Here is a 17,204-nt window from a genome sequence, read left to right on the forward strand (position 1 = left end):
AATTTTAAATACTAATTCCCAAATGTTATTTTTAATATTTCAATATTATCGGTTGATATACCAATGCTCAATATCTATATTAAAACAAAAATTCGTGTTTTTGGAATTGAAAAGACAAAATTTTGTGATATTTAACGGGAGATATCAATATATTTATTATAACTATGTAAAACATGTAAGGGAATGAAATCCTATCCCGCTTATGTATGTGTTTCGTTCTGCTGTAGACACTCGTCCAACGACTTAAAGATATTATCGGTTCCTTGGACATAATTATTTTCGGTTTGATTTGTACACAGGTAGTGCTCCAGTTCGATGCTACTCAATTTCTTGTTAAGGATCAGCGCCTGCTCCGAGGCATTAAATGAAATATAATAGACATTGGTCAACTGCAGTTTGCTCTATAATAGAATTAAGGAAATTAGGGGTTGTAATAGAGGTATTGAGGCACCTACTTACCATTTTGGCAAAGCAGTTGAAAAAATCCAGGGACTCTGTTAGTGACAAACACTGGTCAATATAGGAATTCATGTTTAGGGCAGCTTCTCTAATCTTCTCCTGAGCCTTAGTGGCATCCGTTAGCAGGAACAGTCGCTCTTTGGTGGCACTTCTCTGGCAGGCACTGTAGCCCTGCGACCAGGCAGCTCCTTCGTTTTCCAGTTCCGGCAAAAAGCGAGCAAAACACTTTTTGGTGTTGCCCACATTGGATACTGCATCCTTTCCTTCATCCAAATAAGAACAAAGGCTATTCAGCGTTTGCAGAGGCTCGGCAGAGACCTATATAAGAAATTAATATCTATATTTTAAAGTATTTTATAGTTTTTACCCCTAGGGCGAAGAGCAGCGCGATAACAACAGTTTTCATGACACTTGTGGCCGCAGGCGACTGACCAAAATCGAAGCGAAATTTCCGCGTAAACCGAAAGTTGGTAATGTAATCTGACATTGATGCATTGTTTGTTTATAGGTTGCTTATCTTGCGGTACGTCTGCAAATAACGATCCAGTGGCTCCCAAACTTTGTCAAGAAGAGGCGACAAGAAGTGTTGCATACTTTTGGCTAAAAGGAAAAGTGACGAAAGTTCCGCAATTAATTGCATCATTCTATAAAAAGTTACGGGGACTTTTCACATAGATACCGGTTTATACCAATCGATTCCAGGCAGAACGTAAGCCCTTGATCCAGGGAACTCGCTTGGCCAAGTTCACAGAACCGCGAGCAAGGGCCTTCCGGTGGTTCCTGGCCATCTTATCAGCTATCAGCTTTTGACCCTGAATACACGTGTCTGGCATCAAATGGGAATGCACATGCAAAGCAATTTGTGGGTCTGGGCATTACGCATACGCATTAATGCTACCTAATTGATCGACGCGCGGTAGCAGGAAAATATTCACAAAAATATCATTTCGCCCAAACGGATCAATCATTCGCCCCGCCGGCCACGTATATAAAGAATTTGCGCCTGTTCCCTGGCAGCGACAGTAGAGATCGAACCGCCAACGAAACGACCGCAATTATGAAGCTTCTGTGCAGTGTGCTAATCCTCGCCAGCGTTCTGGCCGCCAACGTAAAGTTATATATACGATAGCTGACCAATTTCCGGTGGTAACCAGTTTGGCTCCCGCTTTCCAGGCCAAGCCCAATGTCCAGCTGCAGCTGCAGAGCGCCTTGGACCAGTACTTGGTGCATGCCCGCGACCTGGACGCCACCGTTTCCGCGGACGTGACCACCCAGTGCTTCAACCTCTACCTGCCCATGCTGAACGAGGTGGCGGCCACCTTCTCGACCTCCTACAAGGCCTGCATCAGCACCGCCAACGCCGAGACCGCCAACCTGACCGCCCAGGCCGACCAGCAGCAGAAGATCTACCAGTCGGAGGTCACCAGCCTCTGCAGCGCCTTCACCGCCTGCAACAACGACAGCGACACCACCAGCTTCTTCAACTGCTACGCCAGTGCGGTGAGTTGGAGCTAACCGGCGGTTAGGAGCCTCCGGTTAGGGGTACAGAAGAAGTTAAGAGAGGTAGAGGTACTTAGAGATACTTGCCTTTTGCATAATGCCTTATAAAAGCTCTTAAATGATCAGTTAGATAGAGTTACTAGGATAGAGTTACCAAAATTAAGGTACACTTTACATCCACATAGCTTCTTATGATAGGCAATGCTGCTAACTTGTGGTTAAGAGTACTGCACTGGTTAAGAAGGATAAAAAACTAACACAAAAGCTATTATTTAGAAGTTTTTACCTTAAAATTTTAAAAACATAAAATTGCAGCTTACATATCTAGTTAGGAGTTCCAACTTAAGGATGGAAGGCTCTATTTCCCGGTAATCTCTAAGACATAAATTTGAATTTAACTAGCGCCTAGCAACCTCCTCTTAAGGGCTTATTTTCAGATTAATATTAGGATTACATTTTTTAGGGGGAATGCTAGTTTACTTTCTGAAGATCCTACTTCAATGAGAATCTTTGTTTCTTTTAACTAAAAATACCTTTTTTCTTAACCAAGGCTGAAAGTGATGTGTCCGTGATCTACGACATTGCCACCAATGCCGCCAGCTCGGCCAGCAGCTTGAGCACGGGCATCCAGGCTATCCAGGACACGGAGTACCAGTGCACGAACACCACGGAGAGCGACTACGTCCGGGACACGGCCGCCACCTACGATCTGCTGGACAGCTGCCTGAAGTACGGAGTGCCCACCACCTCCACGGCCGCCCCCTCCTCCACTAGCCCCGTTGCTAGCTCGAGCGGGGCTCCTGTCACTGATGGCACCACTGCTGCTGCTTCCTCCACCGCTGCCGCTGCTGTGAGCACCGCTGCCCCCGGAACCACTGCTTCGGTGACCACAGCTGCTCCCGGAACCGCTGCTACGGCAACCACCGCCGCTGCCGGCACTTCGGCTTCCTCTTAGGCCACCAATTCGAGTAATTGCAAGCAATAAATGAACATTTGAAAAATATTAATTAGGGGTTTTTAAACGGAAATGAGATATGTAATACATGATTACATTTTGGCCATGAAAATTATAAAGGGAAAAGTTGTAGTCCATTCTTTTTAAATAATCAAATTTTCAAGGACTTAGCAAGAGATTAGCCGAGTAACTTGTTAATTATTTTATTTATATAGTTTTTGAGTATATGAATGACGTACACATTTTGTATTAACTTAGTAAATTAATATTATGAAGTAGTATAAAAAAAAACCGAAATAGATAGCGCATAAACGCAAAACATTGATTTAGCTTTTCGCTGCAATGTGTGGCATACTTTTGGCCAGGAGCAAAAATTTCTACACAAAGTTTACCTGTGCAAATATTATTTTAGTATAATTCAATGATATGAAGGATTTTGCTAGGAAGGTGGGCCTTGTTACTCATGCTTACAGCAATCGATTTAATGGCTCGTGAACTCTTAAGTCGCCCAAAGACCTTTGATAAGTTCGAATAACCGCCTATTTGGCCCATCGTTCGTTGTAGGCTATCTTATATTGTTATCCACAATTGACCCTGACTCATCGAGTGGAATTGTCTGGTCATACGCCTTAATTCTAGCTAATTGATCGCCATTCGCTAGCAGGAAAAAATCACACCAACTTCAAGTTGGCCAAACGGATCCATCATTCGCCCTGCCAGCCGTGTGTATAAAACATTTAGACCAGTTCCTTGGTAGCGACAGTTAAGACACGACCGCCGACATGAAGCTTCTGTGCAGTGTGCTAATCCTGGCCAGCATTTTTGGGTTCCTTCAGGCCAAGCCCAACCTGCAGGTCCAGAGCGCCTTGGACCAGTATCTGGTGCACGCCCGCGATCTGAATACCATTGTTTCCGAGGATGTGACCACCCAGTGCTTCAACCTCTACCTGCCCATGCTGAACGAAGTGGCGGCCACCTTCTCGAGTTCCTACCAAGGTTGCATCAGCGCCGCCAATGCCCAGACCGCCAATCTGACGGCCCAGGCTGATCAGCAGCAGAAGAGCTACCAGTCGGAGGTCTCCAGCCTCTGCAGTGCATTCACCTCCTGTGACAGCAACAAGGATACCACCAACTTCTTCAACTGCTATGCCAATGCGGTGGGTAAATCAAACGGAAGTGGGAAAACTTAAATATTTAAAATACTTGTTGCTCCTTAGGCCCAAAGTGATGTTTCCGCGATCTACGACCTGGCCAGCAAGGCTGCTGATTCGGCCAGTTCCTTGACCCAGGGCATCCAAGCCATCCAGGAGACGGAGTACCAGTGCACTAACGCCACTGAGAACAACTATGTGCGGGATACGGCGGCCACCTATGACCTGCTAGACAGTTGTCTGAAGTACGGAGTGCCCACCACCACCACTGTGGCCACCACCAAAGCCTCCACGCGTGCCCCCACGACCTCCACCTCAGACGGGCCCTTCTATTTCGATCTTTGATTACTTCCCTGAGCCTCTCTAATTTGAAAGAAAAATATTAGCGACTTCAAGCAATTTTAATAAATATGTGTGCAATTAAACATTTTAGTTTTCGATAATGCAAAAAAACTTTTTGTTCTCTTTTGGGTCTCCGTAAATGGTGGGCTGTTTCCAGAATTTTTAGCCTTAATATAAGGTTCCTGAATTGTATTGCGTTTTGGTTTTTATTTCCTATAAAGAAACCAAAAAATAAATATTTATATTTATTCATACTCGCATATAGTTCGAGCCTTAAGGAACTGAATTAAATTCAATGCAAGCAATATTATTATTTAATTAAATAAATTAGACATTTCTTTTAAATATCTGAAACTGTTTATTTTTGTTTAAGAAATTTGTAATTTATAGGAACGTGTCTTAAGATCATACCCGCAGTGTAGAAATGTTCTTAAAGATTTAATCTCGAGTTGCACAATTGTGTGTAATATTCGGTTATTTCTGGCGCCGGCAGGTCCCTTGGCTAGACATTTGGGGAGGGGTATACCCATCTGGAATACGGCCACCCAGTAGTATCAGCGGAAAGTTTCCGCCTTCTCCCATCTCAGAGAAAAGACAATCGCCGAACTTACACCTTTCCAACGGCGAGCTTATAGCGTCGAGCGTCGAGTGGCGAGAGTGGGCATATAAATATTCAATCCGAGCCGGCCTTATCGGCGATACATTCAATTATCTCTCCGGCTTGCGGCTGTTAAGGCTTTAAAGTGTGCCCCACACACCGGGTTGTGCTCAGTCGAATTCTGTTCTCGGACCATTAAGCACCGAACAACCCAACATGAGAGTCGCCGTCGCATTTGCTGTTTTTCTCGCCGGACTGTGCGTGCTGTCCGGACTGAACGTAATGAAAATGAACATGAGTCTGGAGGTGGTGACCATCGAGCGGGCGTAACCCTTTACCATTTTCCCCCGCAGGCGGCGCCCGTGGTGTGCAACGATGGCAGTGGCATCCAGGTGTCCGATGGCAACGGCTATCAAAGTCAGACGCAAACCGGCCCGGGCTGCCAGAGCCAGACCTCCGACGACGGGTCCCAGTCGCAGAGCCAGAGCCAAACGGGCAATGGCTACCAGTCGCAGACGCAGTGCAGCGGCTCCTCTTGCGGTCAGTTCAGCCCCTTCCCGCCCCTGTTCACCCTCAGGCCGTTCCAGCCCCTGCAGCCCATCACCTGGCGGCCGTTCGGCCAGGCAGGGAGCTACCAGGCGCAGCAGCAGACCAACGTCGATTAAGTTCTCGAAGCGGTAAACTCAATAAATGATCTAGAGATTGATGCAACTTAAAGTACCTCCAAAAAATGTTTTTTAATTGCTTACTAATGTTTCAGATTGCAATACGGATTTTCTCTGCTTTTTAAAATATTTTAAATCCTATAAATCAAACTTTTAAATGCTGTTTAAAATTGAAACCTTTATTCACTTTTAATAACTTTTAATTTTTATCTTACTATTATGTGATTTATAATAAGTATCTAATTGGCATCAAATTTAAATTCAAGAACTAACTACTTTAAATTTTGAACATCAATCTATTTTCTTGTTTTTGCTAGTTCTGCCTGACATAAATCCTCAATTAAAATGTTAAAAATTAGAAGGATAGTGTTAATTCTGACCATATAGGCCACATCAATCCAACCTAAAATGAATTTTTTGTTTTGAGATTTTTATTGTCAAAAGACTATTAAAACCACAAAATCAGATGAGTATAATAGTCAAAATTTCGCTTTCCCCTCAAACAAATGCTAAACTGGATTTCACCAAGCTCGTAAAATCCTATTTTCAGAATAGCCAACAACAAAATACACACATTGATAACAATAGAGAGCGTTCCTAAGTTTGTTTAGAGTAAACAAAAACGTAAAACGATCTTGAGTACACATAGATGAGTCCGAGTCTGGCGGTTGTCTAGCTCGACTTGATCTTCCAACTCTATGTGACTCACCCATCTTGTTTTGGCAAAGATAGACTTATTTACATTTTTGGTCATGTGGGGTGGATTAGCAGCGATTCGTTTATGTATTGTGCGTGATTATTTTGCTGATTAGTTTTCTGAATGGGCATAAATAATATAACAATAGGCTGAAGGAAGATAGTTCAAAATTTTGAAAGCATAATGAGTAGTAGTAGTAAGTATTTACGTAAAAATGTGTTCTCTTTTTTTTATAAATTATCAAAGATCATAAATAGTTTAAAAATAAAATCACTTACAATGTAAGTAGATATTTACTGAATAGAAATTATCTCAGATCCTAGATGCAGATTATCTCTTAGGCTGTCAAACAAAGGCTATCTTACATTTGATAGTAATGAATATATGATATTAAATATTTTTATTATTGTATATTATAAGAGGCTATGTTTTGTAGTTTTTTACCTAAAAATGTTATCTACTATTTTTACAGTTTTCTATTTATTATAAAATTAAATAATACTCACATCTCAAAATATTTTTTTTTTAGATTTAAGTAGCTAGTGATAAACTAATACTTTTTAATTTAAAAGCTTTTTAGGCTCCAAAGTTTACTATCATCTATAATAAAATGTATTTATCAAAGAAAATCAAGCATGATTTTTGACAGTTTCCCATAAAAGTATAAAGGTACAAAATATAAATTTCAGAAGTAACTTATAAATTGATTTTTTTTATTAGACAAGGCAGGCTTTCAAAGTTTTTTAAGCTCTGAAAATCTTTCTTATCCATAATGGAATTTATTTATCCAAAAGTGTTATCCACGATTTTTGACAGAACCCCCGCAAACTTTTTGCTTATCACTTAAATCCCTTGGATTGCAGCGCCGGAAAAGCAGAAATAATGATGAATGTTCGCCAAAGTCTCGTCTGTGGTTAATGCAATTTTTTGTTTTCCTGTCACTTCTCCCGCTGTCGCTGCTGCAGATAAAACTTTTATAATGCGCCCCAAAAACTTTGCCGCGATGTGCGATGTGCGAGCGCGGTGTGCCATCACTTTTGGCAGGCACTGTGGCACTGTGGCACCTTCTTCGGCCTTCGGCGACGTGTGCAAGTAATTGTGGCAAAAAGCAAAAAAGCAAAAAACAAAAAGCGCCACAATAATCAGCGGCAGGAGGATATCGTCAAGCGCCGACGGTGCCGCCAGCTGGCTTTTAACTCATTTTCTGATTAAAATCTGGGCCATTAAGCGTGCCAGCTCGAATCGGACTAAACTTTTTTAATGGCCCTGACAATAGTTGCCGCCGTCCTTTCTCCTTTCACCATTCCGCTGCTGATCCTGCAGTGCAGCCGCAAAAGGACGCGCGAAAACTGGCGCCTGCAACGAACGACGTTGGTCACGACAGGGTGCAGAATTCGGTGTAAAATTAAATTAAAACTGCCAAGGGAGAACGAGTTGTGGCAATCGCTGTGCACCGAGAAAAAATGTTAGGACCTATCAGTGGCGCTTTAAAACAACAGATTACGCTCTTGACATGCCCCTTTGAATGGTGGAAACATACGGTGATAAGGGTGCAGATATGCACAGCTGCTATCGGTGGGGTGCGGTTTTTAAGGCTTACATTGGTAAACATTTCAGCATATTATTTAAATGGAATTTACTGTAGGCTTGACATGGGCTAAGTTTAAATAGTACTAAATTTCTTATATATATTGCCACTCATAAAACTACATCTAGGTATAGAGGTTACTCACCTCAACATATCAAGCCTTTACCTTTAGATAATGCGAGCCACATTAGAAAACTCCTAAAACAAGGCCATTTCAACTAATGGTACAAATTTAACATCCTTTTTTTGAAATGTGAGTACCTAAAGGGCAATAAACGAAGTAATGCAAGTCTTAAAAACCGTAATGGTTTTTACAATAATATAAAAAGAGGGTTTCAGGTATATTTTAAGGACTTTAATTAACAATTTTGATCAAAATAAATATTTTAAATATTTTACTTCTAATCACCAAGTAGGAAGGCTACTTATACTCAACTCCCCATCATAGAGTCATGCTAATCGATTTCTGTTTTTGCGCTGTGTGGCTAGCAAGCGAGTCGAGGGCTGTGAAAATATTTGCGAGCCTTCGAGAAGAAACTTGGGCAGATGGGCGATAGTGGGAAAGCTGGCAGGATAAGGAGCAGGATGGGGCGGGATCCCAAGGAGAACTCTCAGCGCCAGCTGTCAGCGGCTGCCAGAGCAACGATGTCAATTAGTTTTTGAAGCGATGCTGACCTCCTTGGACCTGCACCTCCACCCCCATCCTTTTCTGCCGCCACAGCCTCCGCCGTCCTTGTCCGTCCGTGTCCTTTGGCCAAGTCAAGTTGGCTTTAAGTTAATTGCACAAGATTTCACTTTGCTGCTGGTGCTACTTCCGCTTCCGCATCCCTTCGCGCCTTGCCATTTTTTAATCAAGTTAAAAGTTATTTTTAAATGGAGTGCGAGTGCGAAATATGCAAGCGCAATGCAAATATCACAAAGGGCCTCGCATCTGCGGCTGCATCAATTGCATTGCTGCAGAAAGAAATATATTTATGTACTGATTGTTCCACGTGGCATTCGGCGCCAAATTGGTTTTGCCATTCCACGGCCCCCTGCCACGTTAATGTATGCCTGTTTTTAACTGTTTTCGTCACATTTAATTTGCCAGAAACTCGAGTTGATTAAATACCCATGGCAATGTGGACAGACCAATTTATCTATCAATTGCATTTATGATATGCAAAATAAGATGGCAAAAGCGAGGCAATTTACTCGGAAATGCTGTATAAAATTTATAAATATTTATGACATGATATTTATATATAATATGGTAAATTGCTGTTAATTTGCTTCCAAATAATTGATTAAACAGCGCGAATGATATTTTAACAATTTTTTAGAGCATTCACTTGTCGTCTTTTTTAATGATTCCCCCATCTATTGTCTTGTTGTTTTCGGTTAAATAACACTTATGTGCGGGCTATCTTACTCACCAGCCTGCTGTATTTCATTTGTCATTCGGCTTACCTTTCTTTGTTGTTTTTTATAAATTATCTTTGGCAGCGACACACCAGCACACACCCACACTCCCACACACCCATTTAAAAACCCCGCAAAGCTGTAGCTATTTTGGGTGCTTTACACCTGCACAGAGCCTTTGATTGATGACACAGGTAATTGATAAGGCGCCTTTCGGATGCCTCGGCTCGCTTTTTCGCCCATCTACCCCCGGCTAATTGGCTGCTAAGTAGGTGATGTTTAAAAATATTTTAGCGAAGCACTCCCGTACACCTTCCCCATTTCGGAGCGGGTCTTCGGCTAATTATGCACTCAAAGCTTAGTCAACGAGCTCGTTCCGGGATGGTTTGAGCTAATTAGAGCGTCCAACGTTAATTGCAATTTGCACTGGCAGGGGGGCGGGGGTGCTGGTGGAAAAGGGAATTTTCCGAGGGGGCGGGGCAGGGCGTAGGTTGGGAGAGCCCGGTTCGCCGGTTACGAGATGTCGCTCAAGTTCTTCAGCTGTTGCTGTCGTTTCGGCGGCGTTGTCACGTTTTCGGTGGCTGCGATTCTGTATGACTTCATTTCTGGATGCCACAGATGTTGCACTCGGCATGCGATTTGCACTTACGTGTGAATGGGATGGAGAGAGCGGTCCGAAAGAGATGGATGATGGTACACTGAGATAAATTCTAAGTGCATTTAAATATATTTAATTTGCCTAGGGTCAATAAAAAATCAATATCTATTTGCTCCTCAAGAACAATTAATACTTAATTTCTACCAAAGTCAATAAAAAAGTAAGAACAATTTAGTCTTAATATTGACCAAAGTCACTAGTTAAGTCAAACACCATTTGTTGTAAATTGTCGCTAAAGTCGGGAACAATTCGCTCTCAATATTTGCTCATAACATTGCTTTCATTGAACAAATCATAATTACCAGTAAGGTCATTCTTCATAACTTAATTTATAAAAATCCCAACTTTATTTTCCTTTATGCATAAAAAGATATCGCTCCCGTTGTAAGCGAATCTTGTCTGCGTTTTCCGTCTGAGCCAGTGCCGAAAATTTTCTAATTTTCTACTGCAGTGATTTCGCATGCACAGAGAGTTGCATGTCCCTGCCCCTGATTTTCCCCGCACTTTCCCCCGCTTTCCCACTATATTTTCCGGCCCTTCCCAGGGGCAAGTTCCACTGATTTATGCGCATCAATAAGTTCTCTGAGTGCGATACTTATGCGAAATGTGCCGCAATGAGACGTGGACTAGCCCATGGCACGTTCGCCTGCAGTCGCTGTCCGCCGACTCCGCCACTCCCCCGGATGTTCCCCGCTTTCCCAGATTTTCCCTGATTTCCACCTCCTGCTGCTTCGGTTCCAGCTGCTAAAATAATGATTTGCATTTCGATTTGGGGCTTGATTTCGATTCGGATTTGGCCGAGATATATGGGTGGGGAAAACGAGAAGAATGGCTCAGCTAGCTAGCAGGCTCTAATGAGAGTACTCTGCACTGGGAGAAAACTTGGGCGATGAATTCGAAAATATTTACTTGGAATTAGTTATTATTCAATCTCTGGTCTTGTAAAAGTTAGGTTGGTAGATAAGGTCTTACAAAATAAACTTAAAGTTACTTATTCCAATTCCATAAAAACCAAGTATTGATTTCTTGTGTGATTTCTAATTTTAGCTTGAAAACTTCGCAGATGACTTCTTAAAGATTTGCGAATACATTGAACCGAATTTGGTATTGAAATGAGAAATGGGGACCCCCTTTTTGTGAGGGTGTAGCCCCCTCCTAAACGGCTTATCGCTTTCTGGGGGGCGAAAGCCAACTGGCCGGCCAAATAATTCATTTTCGCCTCTTTGTTTGTTGGCCACGTTTACGGTCGTCGCTTATCTTAATGGGTCAAAGGTTATGACCAGCCTTGAGATGAGACAGTACGAACTTCCGCCGACTGGCAACGAGCAGCCACCGCCACTGCTGACCACCAACAGACATCCTTTGCATTCGAAGCGGTGCACCACAGTGGGTCCAACGACTCGGGGTCCAGAGATTAGGCGTGCTTATAGGCAGATTTATGGATCGTCAGCGGGAAAACCTTTTAGGCCCCCGTCCATCCACTCGATTTGGTAGTAAACACACGATACAACGGCGCTACGGCAGACTCAGCAATTTGGAGTTCCATAAGCGGCATTTAATTAATTCGAAAATTACGTTATTTTCGACTACGGGCTCTACTCTCGACTGGAGTACTTAGAGCACAGGGTCTGGAGACCTGAGTCTCAAGTCCGCACACACAAAAGCAAAGAGGCTGGCTGGCTGGCTGGCTGGCTGGCTGGCTCATTTGCTAAATCAAGCATGCGCCACTTAAATTTTCATTAGACTCTTTAGTCCGCTTTCCGCCCCGCTTTCCGTGCCCTTTTCCACCTCAGACTTTCAGCCAGAAAACCGCAGAAAGAACCGCAGCAATGTGCGCACTTTGTCTTAATGATGTTAAAGTGAATTTAAACTTACGTGATTTTTACGTGAGCTGCCGTAATTGCCGATGCAGCTTGCAGTTGCACTCGCTCCCGCATGACTTTCAGAAAAAGGTGAATGAGCTCTAGGAGTTCTGCCCCCTCCAAGTCATATTTCTGATATGGTCTCATCATTCAGACAGTACCAGAGATTTGGCACATGTGCTCACGTCTGGGCCATAAATACTGGGGTTAACTGGCAGCTTGGCAATGGCATATTGGCAATGCCGGGGCGCCGGATCAAACCATAAATTTAACACGTTTCAACATCTGCAGGCAGACGGAGGGACGCACGGCACTGCAATTGCCCAGGGGCACTCACATGGCATATCATATGGCGTATAGCATATCGCATATCGGATATCACACATCGCGTATACGCAACGTGCCCCCTTCCGCTGACCTTTCTGTGCGTTGTCATATGCAAAGCCATGCTCCCCAGCTGATGCTCCTGCTGAGGCATTTAATTTGCCGCAACATCCAGCCGCCCACTTTTCACCTGCCGCGCCACCCATTTAGCCAGTTAAACGCCGCCAGTTGGCCAAATCGAAGAGCCATTTCGGCATGTGTTCCTGCGGTCGAAAGCGCACACACACAGCCGGCACCAAGGCCATTTCGTCGAGCACCCTCGGCGGTCTGTCAGCAGCTCGCTGTTCCGGCTGCCAAGGAAATACGACCGCTGCACCTGCACTGCAATGACTGAATAGCAGAGGTTGGAATACCCTTATAAGGATAAAGGTTCTCGAACTACTCAGAGCACCTGAACCTTACTCAAGTTCAAGTTGTGGGTTGTAGGTTGTTTAAATTATGAGGGTCTTTGTGTAATTGGTTTTCCAGGAACCATTATATAATATTAATTTTCAAAATGTTTCATGCCAATTTGTATATTTCCCTTTAAACATTTAGATAATCTTTTAAGCCGAATGATCTTAACACAATAAATACGTTTAAAGGTTGGTTGAAAGTTTGTAGATTAACAATTTTTATCTACTTGCATATTTTTTCACAAGCCCATGGAAACAAGTTTACGCTTTTATAATCTGGGGGATTTTTTGTGTACTAATACTTAGTAAGTCATTTGAAATCCATTAAGATTACATTACCAAATTTATTGTTTGTCTTATTGATTATTTTATTAAAATCTATTTTCTATATATCTATTAAAAAAAGGAATTAAAGCAATATAATTAAAAAATTCGAATATTTTAAGAAATCAAATAATAATTTAATTTTTAAAATTAAGATTACTCTCTTTTTGTTTGTTTGCTATTTAAATAATTATTATAAAAAATCAATGAAGTACTCTATGTATTTCTTATCATACTTATACATAAAAACCTCTTAAGTTGCTTAAGTACTAATATTTTTGTAAAATGTATGCTGAGGGATTAAATAACTACAAACCCTATTTCAGTCTGCGTAATTTCTCTCCGTGTGGTTGCGTTTCCTGTTGCTTCGGGGGCTTAGGAGCGTGCGTGGAGGCTGCTGTGGGCGGGGGCTCTCGATTCGCTTAGCTCAGTGCCATGCAAGTGGGTGTGCTTAATTCCGTTACACTCGGGTTAAATACACACATTGAAAGCGACCGCGGCGGGGAACAGGGGTTAAGGGCCAGGGAGTGGGTTTAATCATGGCATCGCACTTGGGAGAGGGATTCCCGGCTTAAAATCGGATTTGCCACGCCCAGGCGACGCCCAACCAAGCTTATCGAATTGTTCGCATTATCGTTTAGATTTTAGTGGGCCAAGGAAATTAATTTCGAGAGTGGGCTCGGGTGGGATTTTGGGTTCGAGGTTGGGCTTGGGTCTGGGCTGGCAGGCACCTGACATGTAATTACTAAGCTTGCCAGCCGGCCGCCCGAGGCATCCATAATCATCGACGAAGATGTTTGGCAGCTGCTCGAAACGAGAATTTTGCAGCAATCTCGTTAATTCGGGCCCAACAAAAGCATTTCACTTAGGCGCACAGCTCTGCAAATCCCCCGGCGAACTTGTACACCATATATACAAATGGTATAGCCCAGTGCCATACATTATGATTGTTTCATTAGGGCTGTCGATAAAACGGCAAATGGTATGACAACAAGCGGATTTTGCGGCTAAGTCGGGGAAACACACATGTGCTTTGTTAGTTACTTTAACCAAATATCGCCATTATTGTAACGAGTATTTGCGGGACATCGGCAGTTCGATTATGTGAAACTTTTGCTCTCGCCGTCGCCGAGAAATCAAAACAAATTACCGCGATCAACAACAATTGTCATTTGTTATCCTATTAACGCTGCCATATCCTGGCCCAGCAACTCGAGAATTATGGCCAAGGCCAATGACAACATGGCCATAGATTAGTGAGGACCAGAGTTTCCAAGTGATAAAGCAATAAATGCTAGGGAGCCGAGAACTTTGCAGCAACTCGACCACAAAATGTACTCCTAAATAAGGCTATTTTTTCCCATTTGTGTGTGTGATAAATAAAGGATCATAAATATGTGACAAATTTGTACAAGTAGGAATCACATATATATAACCTCTGCGATAATCAGTGGCAGATGCCGATGGGAATTTAATTAAATATGAAACTACCATTCGGCATATGACATTATTCGTGTGCGGCAAAATAAGCTTCATAGCAGGGTTTATACATTCTGAAAATTAATACACGAAATAAACCACAGTCAATGAATGCTGATTTGTTAATAATAATATTCAATTTGGAAATATATAAATCCAGCTATGAATACAATACGGTTGCCTTGCCAGTTTATCGGGAAATAAAAGCTGCTTCAAAAGGCCGATATGAATATCAATTTAACAAATGGAATGCCTTTGCTCCACTTTAATTCTCCCTATTATTGTGGCTGCACCATTTACCTTGGCTTAAATGGCTGGCACAGCAGGTGCTGCCATTGGTCATCGTTTGCGATTTTAATGGACTCCATAATGCCGCAGATAAGTTGTGCAAAGAGCAAACAATGGGGGTGGCATACCCACACCCACTCCCAGTTGTAGCAAATGTGAATGGGAATGTGGATGCATCGTATCGAGAGCATAAAAGCAAACAAGCTGATTAACAAATAATGCAAACTACACCCGCACCACGGATGTGCAAATACATCGGGCGGAAGTATTATCCTTGCAGCTGGCAACCGCAGGACGACAGGACATGCATAAACGGATTGAAAGGGGAGGTGGTACAGGGGACTCGCATCGAGTGCGAAGCCATCAAAATTGCACGCTACAAGGGAGCCCAGATCTGGATATTACGTATACGCAGTGTATGTGCACATTGAAGTGCTCCCATAATTGCGACTCAATGGCACTCGACTGCCAATCGCTTGACTCACAGCTGATTAGGGATAAAGAGTGGCTGGAGGATATGATTCGAGGGAACCAGTCGATGAGGCATCGGTATTTGAATAACCCACCCAGAGCATTTGATTGATTGTGCGTGAAGGCTTCTCCGTGTCCTGTGTAATGTATTCATTTCCAGCTGTCCCTCTGGGGCATCTTGCATCTCTTGATTTATACCGTCTAGACTGGACTTACAGCCGAAAATGTGTTTATAATTCGGACTTTCTTTGTTTGCTTGCCGTGACACATAATGAATAAATGCATGGTGGCTGTCGCAGAAATGCTGATTACTGGGCAATTTTGTCATTGACCCAGGCCAAACTTTTGGGCAACAATATTTTAATTGGACTGGCCGAACTTTGCCAGCTTTCGGGGGAAAGGGTCAAGTCGAGGCCCATATAATAAACTAGCTGCTAATTTACTGGAAAAGGCAAAAACGGAGCCACCACCTGAAGTTATTTACCGACTGGCGCCCAACGGGTGACCACTTCCAGTCGAATCGAGCAGGGCGAGCAGTGGCTCTCGGCGAGGTGCTAACCTTTAGCAATTTATGTGTTTCATTATTAAACTTTGCCACCTGCCGCTTATTTAGCAACAATAACAAAAGCTCAGGCCGCACACACACTCGGCGCAATTTATTGGCCCAACACCTCGGCCAGAGCACTCTACAAATGACTGGAGTGTTGAGTACGTAGCGTATATATATGGCTAAAAGCAACTGAAAGAGAAACTGAAAATCAATTGAATTGTAGATGCGGGTTAAACATGAAAGCAAACATGGCCCAAACGACGGCCGGCGCTGGCCCCAAGTAAATAAAAACATCGTAAAGCCAAAGACCCCCTCATTCTGGGCCTTTTTACACACACGATTGAATGCGCAATTTATGCGGTGTAATTTATGAAAACAAAAAGCGGAAACAATATTTCTGCCGCTGCTCTGCGCCACTCTGTGCTACCAACTGCCAGCTACCAACTTGACCATTATCTGCTGTCTACACACGCCCAGGCTCAAGTCGCAGTTATTTATGTGGATGCAACACGGCCGAAAGGGAACGAAGGCTCTCCGTCGCCACTTCACTTCCTCGAAGGCAAAACCTCGGCCCACGGGGCGTATGAGCATTTATTAGCTTTCACACTAGCTCAGCTGGCGGGGCGTTGGGTGCTACTTTCGACTTTAATTGCGGAATCCATGGCAAGGCGCATTTGCATTGCTGATTGCCGGGACTGAAAACTCTGCCCAGGGATTGGGACACAAAAAGGGGCAAGGCCTTGGGCACACAGAGGAAAAATGGGGGTTTTAAAAAATATAATTGGAATGAGAAGAGCTACCCACTCTTATAAATTCTACCATGTCATATAAAAATGAAAATGGGAGAGTTATTAGCATTTGTTTAATTATTCCAGAGAATTTATTGATGTCTTCAGACACTGGGAGATAAGCTGAAGAAGCTTAAAATTATAATAAGAATAGATAAACTTACCAATGCGATAAAAATAATATTAAACAAAGGAACTGGCTAACCCTTTACCTATTAATAATGGTATTGTTCAATTTAATGAGATTGGGGCACATAAAGCAAATTTTAAGATGCTAAAAAATATAACTAAGTAGAGAACATTTCCTATGCAATTCATAGAAATTGAACTAAAGAAAATTCCCCACATAACACTTTTAGGCAGATTTTCATTACAGTAATGGAGCTATAATTTCTTTTCTATAGACCTTTTCATTCTGGTATTCACGACCAACATTTAGTGGCCAACTTAAATATTTCTCCTGGTGTACTTTAGATTGTTAGAGACTGGGATTTTTGCTCATTGGGCGCCAGCAGCATCAGCAGCGGCAGCAGAACTACTCGCATAAACAATTTCCACAAATGGCGGCTAACAAAGTGATGCTTTAGGCCATGGCTATTGTGTGCCAGTGTGGTAGTGCTGTGTCGAGGCCCAGACAGCAAACCACCGC

The 17,204-nt window shown here is 42.9% G+C and overlaps 4 protein-coding genes across 4 annotated transcripts; 3 read left to right on the forward strand and 1 right to left on the reverse strand.

The window, feature by feature from the left end:
• Positions 1-142: 142 nt before the first annotated feature.
• Positions 143-865, reverse strand: LOC108023021 (uncharacterized). Its single transcript, XM_017092256.2, has 3 exons — positions 827-865; positions 460-777; positions 143-401 (listed from the first exon to the last, which is right to left on the reverse strand). The coding sequence occupies exons 1-3, from the start codon at positions 863-865 to the stop codon at positions 201-203; spliced, it is 558 nt and encodes a 185-aa protein (XP_016947745.1). The 3' UTR covers positions 143-200.
• A 615-nt stretch (positions 866-1,480) lies between these two features.
• On the forward strand, positions 1,481-2,966 carry LOC108022102 (uncharacterized). The gene is made up of 3 exons (XM_017090944.2): positions 1,481-1,567; positions 1,633-1,959; positions 2,510-2,966. The coding sequence occupies exons 1-3, from the start codon at positions 1,517-1,519 to the stop codon at positions 2,912-2,914; spliced, it is 783 nt and encodes a 260-aa protein (XP_016946433.2). The 5' UTR covers positions 1,481-1,516; the 3' UTR covers positions 2,915-2,966.
• A 717-nt stretch (positions 2,967-3,683) lies between these two features.
• Positions 3,684-4,518, forward strand: LOC108022249 (uncharacterized). The gene is made up of 2 exons (XM_017091108.3): positions 3,684-4,071; positions 4,132-4,518. The coding sequence occupies exons 1-2, from the start codon at positions 3,697-3,699 to the stop codon at positions 4,408-4,410; spliced, it is 654 nt and encodes a 217-aa protein (XP_016946597.1). The 5' UTR covers positions 3,684-3,696; the 3' UTR covers positions 4,411-4,518.
• A 590-nt stretch (positions 4,519-5,108) lies between these two features.
• Positions 5,109-5,722, forward strand: LOC108022292 (uncharacterized). Its single transcript, XM_017091151.3, has 2 exons — positions 5,109-5,284; positions 5,359-5,722. Exons 1-2 carry the CDS (start codon positions 5,222-5,224, stop codon positions 5,668-5,670), a joined length of 375 nt encoding a protein of 124 aa, XP_016946640.1. The 5' UTR covers positions 5,109-5,221; the 3' UTR covers positions 5,671-5,722.
• Positions 5,723-17,204: the final 11,482 nt, after the last annotated feature.

This window comes from Drosophila biarmipes, chromosome 2R (genome assembly GCF_025231255.1).
Source record: "Drosophila biarmipes strain raj3 chromosome 2R, RU_DBia_V1.1, whole genome shotgun sequence".
Taxonomy (NCBI): domain Eukaryota; kingdom Metazoa; phylum Arthropoda; class Insecta; order Diptera; family Drosophilidae; genus Drosophila; species Drosophila biarmipes.

Bases quoted from the DNA above. Each gene is read 5' to 3' on its own strand.
- LOC108022292 (XM_017091151.3), top strand. From the start codon at position 5,222: ATGAGAGTCGCCGTCGCATTTGCTGTTTTTCTCGCCGGACTGTGCGTG. The intron at 5,285-5,358 runs GTAATGAAAATG...TTTCCCCCGCAG, and splicing joins GCGTGCTGTCCGGACTGAAC to GCGGCGCCCGTGGTGTGCAA.
- LOC108023021 (XM_017092256.2), bottom strand. From the start codon at position 865: ATGAAAACTGTTGTTATCGCGCTGCTCTTCGCCCTAGGG. The intron at 778-826 runs GTAAAAACTATA...TTTCTTATATAG, and splicing joins CGCTGCTCTTCGCCCTAGGG to GTCTCTGCCGAGCCTCTGCA. The intron at 402-459 runs GTAAGTAGGTGC...ATTCTATTATAG, and splicing joins TCAACTGCTTTGCCAAAATG to AGCAAACTGCAGTTGACCAA.
- LOC108022102 (XM_017090944.2), top strand. From the start codon at position 1,517: ATGAAGCTTCTGTGCAGTGTGCTAATCCTCGCCAGCGTTCTGGCCGCC. The intron at 1,568-1,632 runs GTAAAGTTATAT...CCCGCTTTCCAG, and splicing joins CCAGCGTTCTGGCCGCCAAC to GCCAAGCCCAATGTCCAGCT. The intron at 1,960-2,509 runs GTGAGTTGGAGC...TTCTTAACCAAG, and splicing joins TCAACTGCTACGCCAGTGCG to GCTGAAAGTGATGTGTCCGT.
- LOC108022249 (XM_017091108.3), top strand. From the start codon at position 3,697: ATGAAGCTTCTGTGCAGTGTGCTAATCCTGGCCAGCATTTTTGGGTTC. The intron at 4,072-4,131 runs GTGGGTAAATCA...GTTGCTCCTTAG, and splicing joins TCAACTGCTATGCCAATGCG to GCCCAAAGTGATGTTTCCGC.